At 32.4% G+C, this 10,420-nt stretch overlaps 2 protein-coding genes across 5 annotated transcripts in view; one reads left to right on the plus strand and one right to left on the minus strand.

Moving 5' to 3' along the window:
* Window positions 1-2,104, minus strand: part of LOC115236254 (nucleosome assembly protein 1-like 1) — a 7,212-nt gene extending 5,108 nt beyond the window's left edge. For 2 of the 4 annotated variants that reach the window (XM_029808580.1, XM_029808576.1), the window contains exons 1-2: window positions 1,950-2,104; window positions 393-540 (exon numbers count right to left, since the gene is read on the minus strand). In XM_029808580.1, coding sequence (XP_029664440.1) covers window positions 393-536 — 144 coding nt within the window. In that variant the 5' untranslated portion in view covers window positions 537-540; window positions 1,950-2,104. Of the gene's footprint in view, window positions 1-392; window positions 541-883; window positions 942-1,949 lie in introns of all 4 variants that reach the window. The other 2 variants (XM_029808578.1, XM_029808581.1) reach the window with 2 other exon arrangements.
* A 317-nt stretch (window positions 2,105-2,421) lies between these two features.
* On the plus strand, window positions 2,422-8,991 carry LOC115236253. Its single transcript, XM_029808575.1, has 7 exons — window positions 2,422-2,968; window positions 3,538-3,626; window positions 3,738-3,889; window positions 4,213-5,989; window positions 6,234-6,443; window positions 6,549-6,610; window positions 7,019-8,991. Exons 1-7 carry the CDS (start codon window positions 2,841-2,843, stop codon window positions 7,208-7,210), a joined length of 2,610 nt encoding a protein of 869 aa, XP_029664435.1. The 5' UTR covers window positions 2,422-2,840; the 3' UTR covers window positions 7,211-8,991.
* The last annotated feature ends 1,429 nt before the right edge of the window (window positions 8,992-10,420 follow it).

Raw genomic sequence — 10,420 nt, forward strand, 5'->3', positions numbered from 1 at the left:
AATAACAAATCATTAATTAAAAAAACCAATTCTTAATATTTTATATGAGTTAATGACAACGATATATGTAAGGTTTATAATTATAATTAATATGATATATAGATATATAATTATATAATTTCATTCAAATTAATGAAATGGAGATAGCAAATTGAATGACAAATATGTGAAATAAATTGCATGACAAATATATGAAATGTATCATTCTGTTGAAACTTGTAGTTAAGTGGGACATAAAAGCAAATAAGCATTAGAAAGCATGCAGTTCAGAAAAAGATTTTTGCAATATCATTGTAATTATAAACATTTCACAAGGTCAGTCACAATTTATTATAAATTCAAAGATATATAAATTTGTCGAATTTACAAGACGCGAAATAATATTGCAGTACCTCTAATGGTGATGTAGTAATACAATCTCGAAGAGCTTCTAATACTTCAGTGCTACGTAAAATTTTGCGTTGGTTGTTATCATCTTCGTCTTCGACGGATTCCGTAGCACTAGTATTGACGGCGCGTTCCGGATCGGTTGTCATATTACTACAATTCAAATGTATCGCTATCAATCTCTTTAACCTTTGTACATCTTTAGTGTCAACTATCTACATTGATCTAAGAATCTTTTAGCGTTTGGTCTTTTTAAGTCATAAATTTGTCGAATTCTATTTACAATTATAATTTTGTTGAATTTTACGTAGACTGAGGATTTTTTTTTATGTATCTATATATTTCACACTGGTATATGACTATTTTATTTTGTTCGCTAAAGCAGTATTAAAATTTATGCAAAAGTGTACATTGCTGGAGGAAAAATCCATCTTCAAGTGGCATAAAGGTGATAATGTATGTAGGTGCAAGGCAATTTAATACAAAAAATTCTTACAATCTTCTAGATTCCTAATAAAAGACAAACTTTTAAGGAAAGAGTAGCATAAAATATTCTGCAAAAAAAGAAAACATTTTAATAATTCAATTACAAAGAGTAAATTATTTCAGGTACAAAGTTGAGAAATCAATGTAAACGGTCGAATTTCTCAAACAGACAAGACAAGAGTGTGCAATGTGACAACACAGTGCTCGCAAAAAATGTGTGCTCTGGAATTATGATATATCAAAACCTTCATATAAAAAAGAATATAGAGAATAAGATTGCAAGAAATTACACAATTTCGACGCAGCCACGTAATGAAATAACACGCCAGATACATATGTCGAGAGATGAAATGAGATTTTTTTTTCTCACAATACCGTTGCGATTCAAATCGCGCTGAATCACATGGTAAAAATTTCGCTCAAAATTACCATCTTTTCTTTTTTTTTTTTTTTTTTTTTTTTTTTTTTTTTTTTTTTTATCCTTACGAGTAAGATTTTTGAACGCACACCAGATTTAGGGTTAGATCTATATATTTCACACTGGTATGACTATTTTATTTTGTTCGCTAAAGCAGTATTAAAATTTATGCAAAAGTGTACATTGCTGGGTTCACATAGAAAAAAAGGCAAGCAACCAATTGAGAGAATATTTTATTGCAATGTAATTAAAGAATACTTGCAGCAAAATTGGAGCAATCGCGAGGAGAACAGTTCACAACGAGAAGACTAGACGAGATACTATACGCAGTATAATAAATCGAACACGCGTCGACAAAGTGCGATGAAAGAGCGTGGAATGACAGACAATGGGATAAAATTCAAGACGCGCTAGTCGCGGTAATTTCGCATCGGAAAAAAATCGGACACGAAAAAACGTGCGCACATGGGGGACGATGGGGTCAGGAGGAATGCCTATCGTAGGATAAAAGACGTGAAAAAGAAGGAAACGGGGGGGACAAAGTGCGCGCGCGAGAGGAATATACGTCGCGGCGAACGTGCGTGCGAACGCGACGTGAAAGGACCTTTTCCTCGTCGTAAGACACACCGTGCTGGATATCTCGGGTTACGTTCGTTACCTTCGTATCACGTAGCTGATCCGCAAGAGAAGAGACGAAATCTGACCGAAGCGAGGAATGAACGCGAACGAACGACTGCGAACAACGGACCGAACGCATGAACCGAACCGGTCGCTGCTTCTTGACCGTTGACCGTGGATAAACGTGCGATACCAAGAGGGGTAACGGTAACGGCTCGTGCAAACGGATGCTTTGTGCCCGCGCAGTAAAAACTACAGCCAATCAAACTCGCTTTTACAAAAGATTTTGTAAAATTTATTGGCGTTGCCTAGAGACTCTATAATAAAAATCACGACGTTCGCAATTTTTCGTCAACTCCCGCTTATATTTGAATTCTGATAATTGCATTATCTTAAAAATTTGAACAACACAGTTAAAGAATGAACGTTTTATAGATATTAAAAAGATGGCTTTTTTACATTAGTTTTCGAAATAACAATATTAAAAGAATTTTAATATTAAAAAAATTGTTCTGCTAAACGCGCTCAATGATCGCGGTTCATGGAAACAACTATTCCGGTAACCGAATTCCGTTGGACCGGATTCAAGATTCGTCATCCGATGCAGCGTCTATTTATCTCGTGCACCGTGACGTTAACGAAACTCTGAAAATACAACGAAGTCTCGCGTTCGACGCGGTTATGTTCGCGACGAGATCCGAGATTCGAGATCCGACTGGTAGATATAAAAAACATCTTTTTCTTTCCCCTTAGTCGCAGCGATTCCAGCGAGTCGTCGTCGTCGTTGCCGTCGTTGCCGTCGTTGCCTCTTTAAGCGGATAAAATCCCTTTTTCTCAAGCCGCGCGCGTTTGTTTTCGAGAGTGCGAATATCCGGGGACTGTGCGAAATATGTGTATACGTTCGATTCGATAATACGTTCGGCCGCGAAATATGTCATCGGACACGACGGATCCGGACGGGATTGTCGAGCGCACGGAATATACGCACGATGGCTATCTCGTCGACGAGATCGACCGCGTCGATCTGTCGGACTTGCAACTCGACGACAACGACGATTGGTCAGTATCAGTGGCTCTTTAATTATCTTATTTCTTCTCGGAGCATAACTGCATTAAGGCTGAAGGCATTTAATAATCGGAAAAAATATTTTTCCATTCCATCTTTACTTTTACTCGTCGTAAAAAAACAAATATGTTTAGAAAAATATGATAAGAATATCATAGATGAAATGTGTGTGAAATGATATATATTCTCTTACTATTATTTGTGTGCTGTTTACAGAAAGAAAAATAATCATGTTAATTAGAAGATTGTTTGTGCTCTTCTTCATACGCTTCATTTTATGCGTTGCTTCCTTTTTTAAGAATTTTAATTACATTTATCTAAAAATTGTTTTAGATAATATTCTTCTATTTGCTAATTTATTGATAAGTTTATGACATATTATGTTGGGTTAAGCTGAAAATAAAAAATGCATAAATAAAACATTTTTATTTATATATTGTAATTATATAACATGATAAATATAATTGTTATTTATAATTTGATGAATTTGATATTTTAGTGTTTTATATGTTTGTTGCTCCAATATAACCAAGTCAATTTCAAGTTGCTATTTTTTTTTCAGGTTGTATATGCCTCTGCAATGTTCAATCGAATCTACAATTCATGATCTATACACCTGGTTGAAGACAGAACCGGAATTGGATGTAAAAAGTATAAAGCATAATATTTCACAGAATAAGCTGTTTGCAAAATGTTCTTAACTTGATTTATAATCTTAGATTTACATTACCTATTAAAGCTAGAAATTTAACGTTTCTCTAGATAACAAAAAGTGCATCGACACAAGAACATTTACAAGACCTAAAAAACGGTCAGTTCGAATGAGTTTTGAATCAATTTTTGAAGGATTACCCCCTTCTCCCACGACAACGACATCAGAGATACAAAATATAGATGTTACGCGCACAGAAAATGTAAGTTTATTATTTTTAATCTATATATTTTCAAGCATAGATATATATTTAAAAATTACGATATAAATTAAAAAATTAATTTAAAAATAGTATTTTTTATATTATAAAACAAACAGATATATTTGTAGAATAATAAAATGATTAAATAAAAGTTAGATAAAAAATAGTATTTTCCCTATACAATTATTATTTTACAGTAACTTTTAAATTATTTTATAATAATTATTAGTTATTAATCAAAATCTGTAATATATCAATATTTTGATGTTTGAAATTTTGTTATGTAATATGTGCTAGTATTATATAATTTGTTTATATTACAGGTGGGAAAATATTTACCTGCAACAATGGGAGACAAAGAATCTGTGCCACTGATGCTAAAGTCATCTGCTAAAACAGCTGTAAACATTTTATCCAACGACAACTTTTCCATAATATCAGGCCAGGAAAGCATGGAAGCATTTTTGAATATGTCGCAATCCAAAGGAATTGATTCGTTCATAAATTTAGGCGAACCTGAATTCAATGATCCATTGATAAATATGTCGCAGCCCTCTATTTTGTATGCATCTATTATCTCGCCTATAAACGAGTCCACATTTGTGGAAAATAGCACAATATCAGTAACAAATAAGAATGAAACTCAAAATGATGTAAAAGAAGAGTCAAACTTTAATAGTATCAATGAAACATTCGTGATGCAAAACGCTGATGATACGATTACACTGGACAAAATGTATTGCACAAATACTCTGAGCAACATTTCCAAAGAATCTGTTCAATTGGATAAAGGCTTGAACGAAACGTATGACACTAAAACTATCGAGACGTCAGTATCGCGATCGAGTCTCAACAAAGGAGAAATAGCCACTTTGTCTTCCACTTTTGTAACCGAGCCTAAGGCTGACGCGACCTTCGTACAACTACCGAACGAAGTGAATAATGACGTTAAGCCATTAGATACTACATATCTATCTTCGGCGAAGGATGCCGAGAAGGGAAATTCGCCCGTATCGATTGAGAGCGATACGTACAAGCCTACAATACAACAAATGGATCTGAACGTAACGTGTGATATTCCATCGGCCGATTCCGCGGCAAACATCTTAGATATATCTTTCAAGGTGCCTATTCATAATCAATCCACGCCGATGAATCCAAACATGTTGAATTCAATATCGAAACTCGCTGCAAAGCACCTCGATCAGCCGCGGCAAACTATGTACTCCACGCTAAAAGCTCCCACATCGTTAAGGCGAGAATTGCTGGCAGAGATTCAACGAAGCGACGAGCGCAAATGGGATTCTACATATAACCACATTCCCAGTGATCATCTCGGCTCAAGAGATGCAAAGGAGAATATTCGTGTAGTCTGTAACGAAAATGAGACTGACGTTCTTCCATTGAACAGATACCAGACATATAAAAAGTCGGTATTGACAAACCATTGTAGAAGCCAGAAGGAAATCGCTCAAAGAGAATTACCAGCAGACCAATGTAAATTTTATACTTTCACAAAAAAGAGCAACAACAATCCTGTCGAAAAGACTGATGCTATTTCCAACGAGAACACCGAAATGCATCTAAACATGGACAGCACATTCTGCAAACCTCTGCCGCCAAAAACGCAGCAAAAAAGAAATGTACCGAGAATGCTGTCAAAATTACCAAAGTTTTTACAAAAGTCCAATCCCAATCTCGTATCGAGTTCGCTGAAGGCCGCCAGCGGCGCGTCCGCTGGTTACGCGAGCATATCCAGCGTGGGATATATCAAAGGCTCGCAGCCCGATATCGTGCAAAGAGACATCGTGGAGAGATCGCAGTTATCGAGCAGGTTGCATCCGTACAGCAAGTTGAAAAGCGATTCCGAGCAACAGTTGCTCGAGCAGGTTAACGCGAATACCAATATCCAGTTCCCGATAAAGAGTGTGATAACCACCGGCTCGACGGAAAGCATAGAGAGCACTCAGAGCGCCCATAGCGCTCCTGATCTGGACGATAGACTCAGCACGTGTTCTGACAGCAGCAGTCACAATTCATGCCACAGACGCACAATGAATATTGAGCAGTTACATCAACTAGTACGAATGCAGGAAGAAAGTAAGCGCCGAGTTTTACTACATATTTAGAGTTTATTAAAATAGAACACAGAATTAAAATATCAGAATACAGAAATTTAAAATTAATGAAACATATAAAATATAAAAATTTAAAATATGAAATTCAATAAAAATTTAGGATTTATAATCAATTTAATGTAAGCTCAACATAAAATTTACAATTAAAAACATTGCTTTAGCGAGATTATTAAGTAAAATCGCTAATTTTAAATGTACATCTTTAGGTTTAAAACAGGATTCTGCGCCCAAACCGCATATACGAGTACTAGAAAATACTTGGGTCGAGGTGAAGACGGATCTACCTTCCCCGATTCTGAAAAATGGCGTAGAATACGGCGAAATTGACAGACACTCACAAAATACCGATTTAAAAATGAAATGTAGCTCTCCGATAATGAGTCCTACTGGGCCTAGTCATGCATTAAACAACGACGGTAATTAGATTATCTCTCTTTTTAAATATAAAATTAAAATAATAATTACTAAATAATACTTAATTTAAAATAAATAAGCACATATTTTTTAACATGCATTTAAAGGAAATCCTGAAGACAATGTAACAAAAATCAAGGATGAAGTTGTGGTAGCTGAAAAGACAGAGGTATATTTTACGCGAACTTATTGTAATTTATAGTATTACAAAAAATCAACATTATGCTATGAGTTAACAGCTCAAATTTACTGTGTTATTTGTCCGATATGTGGGTCACACATAATTGCTGTAAAGTTTCATTGCCCATGCATATCTTTATCAATTTCAGATTAAAAAGAAACTTTGATTTATTTTTAATTAATATAGTTTTTATTATATATAATACTTTACGTTCTTATAATTCTTACATGCATCATCTTAAATAATAAATTTCACATTTATAATTCTCTCACATACAACTAGTTACTAGCTTGATGAAAAAACGAGGATGGAAAGATTCATTTATAAATTAAAATAAATTATTATTTAAATTAACGAATATGTAGAATGATTACAAAAACATATATTGACTTGTAGGGTCCGAATCAAGTAGTATCTAAAATTGAGAATAAGACTCGGTTGAGACAACCGACCAATTGGAGTGCCGGAAGCAAGCCAGCTGCTGTGATAAGCGGAATTCCTAGACCCGCGTCGCGTATACCAGCTCTCAGATTCGTGCGGCCAAATGCGAAGACCGCTCAAGCCGATCTGAGAAAGGGATACACGTGAAATTCCGAACGGTAAAACAAAACATGCAAAAAGGTATTAAAGATAAAGATCTTTACTCGAATATATAATTTAATACCACTAACGTGGCTATTAGAGTAACGGGAATATTTTTAGTTCTATTTTGTAATAACAATAAAGTTTCTCGAAGCTGAGATAAAAATTCAGTATTACTGAGCTTCCAAATCGAACGATGAGAAAGGATTATTAATAATATTTACATGTTTGTTTGTTTGTTTGTATTACATTTGTAAAATTAGTAGTGTGAAATTTTGTGTGTCATATTATTATTATTCCTTAAAATGCATATATGTGCATCTTTTGTCATGATTCAAAACATCATTTTCTTGCTGATACGCATTAAAAAATATTTCATCTCATGTTATTATACAAATTTGTAAAATATTTCAAAAGTTTTTTATCCCATATCAATAACTATGATAAAAAAAGCCGGGTCTCTCTTTTGGGAGAAAAATCATCAGAGTTGTGAATTTTATAATTGCCAAAACCAAATTCGTATTGATGTTGTTTGTAATTTCTATAGGATGTAGGAATTTAAATTTCTATTCGGCTTTTTATACGAAAAACCGAAGGAAAGCACTGCTTTTTACACAATGGTCAGTACAAACAACAGCGATAAATCTAAAGCCCTTGTATATAAGAATAATATATAGCATTAGAGATTATTTAAGTTATTTTTTGTCAAATGATAAATGACAAATCGGCCGCAAATTTTAGAAAAATCTATACGAAAAAAGAGAAAGACTACATGTCATTAAGACATTCAGTCTTCAGCTCCTGTCTCCGTCCCGTTTGACAGGGTGAACACTTTCTTTTCGCAATAATAAATTCGTAATAATCCTCCGTTTTTGCCAAATCGTCTGACATATCGTATCACATATTTGCATTGTACAAAGAAATTATAAATATATAAAGAAATTAAAGATTGATATAGTGATATGTAAGAAAATTGTTTGATCTGTGCGTTCATATCATCATTGTTCAGTATCTGAATAAATCGACCATTAAAACATTGGTATCCTGCGAATTTAAGTCCGATGGTTTTGAACAGAAAAATATTTTGTGATTTCACATATTTTTTCGCATGTAAATAAATATGCATTTTGTAGAAAGTTTTCGCTTTTATCTAAATTGTTTTTCTGGACTTTATATTCAGCACATAATGAACAAATAACAATTTTCGTACGCTTTGCTTCGTTATTCACTAAGAAAACTCACAAACTTCTAATTTAATATAAATATCCCTAACAGAAAATTGTTAATTACGATTATTATATGCCATGGCAAACACATATTAAATATGTTATTTATATATTAATATAAATAATATTTTTATCATGGAAAATGTATTATAATATTCTATTGAACGAAATATTCTACAATTAAATTGAGGGAATATTTAGTTGAGCTCTTACATGTTACTGATATATTTATTCTATAGAAAGCGTAAAACGCTAATGCAAGGTAATTTTAATCGCGAAACAGAATTGAGAAGTAATGTGTACGCCAATTGTAAATAATAAAATGAGAAAGTGATCGTCGTGTATTGTAATCTTTATTTATGTCAATAAGAGTGCTAGACCTGAAGTGCCTTTATTGTATTAATCGAGATACAAACAGCAGTCGTTTATACATAAAAATACAAAAACTAAGAAAATGCGCTCACTAATCTAACAAGTTTACTGCCCAAATAATGCTGGCAATATTTAATGTTACCTCTTTTTTATAAATCTTGTAATAATAAATAATATATGTTATTATACATATCTTCGTCTGTTATCTATTCCAGTAGAACCAAACGCATTCAATTTTTACTAGAATTCTATAATTTAAAACCCGTTCCTTGCACATCTCGTAGATAAAAAATCTTACAACATTTAATTTAAATAATATCCATGTCCCAAATACGCGATTAATGTTATTTTTTTATTTCATTCCAAATAATAAACTAATACATTCGCTTTAGAAGAAATGCAGTTTGTTTTACTGCAATTTTCTCCCATTTTATATATGTTACTGTGCAAAATGTTTAAATAACTTATTACAATAAAAGACTAGATATCTATTCCTTGACTACAGATAAACACATAGCTGTTACATCAAATGCGCAAAATATTGTTTTACTCTCTGACAAATATTTAATAATTACATAAAATACAAACATAAACAAAAACATATTCTTGTAATGATGGCATATAAAATACAGATACAAAGTATGCATAGAATTGAAGAGTGATAACAAATATGTGTCTCTCTCTCTTTCTCTCTCTCTCTCTCTCTCTCTCTCACTGAACATAGATTGGTAAAATTGACATAATATGTATATGAAAAAACTGCTCTTATACATTTACTATATTATTACACAAAGTGAAATGTGTGAAAAGATTTATAATGTAAATAACGCATAATAAATGGGTAATGATTGTATATAAATTACGACAATTAGATATTGCTATATAAAATACAGGTACTTATTTAAAATGTTATTGCAGTAAATATGTTCATATAATCGCCAAACATTGCTGCATTAAAATTGCTACTGTACTAATCAGTACTTGGATGATTAAACAATAACTACGCATCAGATATTGTCCTCTAATAAGTGACAATATATTTAAATAATTCTGTCATGTGCTTACAAAAGATCCGAAAAATCAATAAAAATACTTTGGTCATTTTCTTATATTTGTACCTAAATAGTATATATAATAGACGCAAACATTTAATTAATTTTGGTGCACCTTAAATTATATTTTAAGATGCTATGTTGCTCTGTAATTTAATTTGAAGAACATAATCCTCGATTATTACTAGTGCATAATATAAATTGATACAAAATCGTAAATAAAATTTATATATAATATTTAGGTAATAACTATAAATAATTATTATAATATTTTCGATATATATAATTTCGGTATCTTTAGCATTAATAAAAAAATTTCAATTTGGTCTTGTAATATTGAATGCATTTATCAGAGAAAGAACTTGATTGAAGATGTGCTCGATATATATCTCAGATTAGTAGTGTGTGCACTATGTGCTTTATATATTTAGATGTGTTCAAAAATCTTTTAATAATGGTGAAAATTGCACATCTCCATATAGTGAGTATATAGATTTTTACACACAATTTTATTACAATCTAAGAATTTATGCGTGTTAGCAGAGAGATTATTATTAAATATTATA

This window comes from Formica exsecta, unplaced genomic scaffold (assembly GCF_003651465.1).
Source record: "Formica exsecta isolate Colony F162 unplaced genomic scaffold, ASM365146v1 scaffold247, whole genome shotgun sequence".
Lineage (NCBI taxonomy): Eukaryota > Metazoa > Arthropoda > Insecta > Hymenoptera > Formicidae > Formica > Formica exsecta.

Coding starts and splice junctions, on each gene's coding strand:
- LOC115236253 (XM_029808575.1), top strand. CDS start 2,841: ATGTCATCGGACACGACGGATCCGGACGGGATTGTCGAGCGCACGGAA. Junction 2,969..3,537: donor CTCGACGACAACGACGATTG/GTCAGTATCAGT, acceptor TTTTTTTTTCAG/GTTGTATATGCCTCTGCAAT. Junction 6,611..7,018: donor TGGTAGCTGAAAAGACAGAG/GTATATTTTACG, acceptor ATTGACTTGTAG/GGTCCGAATCAAGTAGTATC.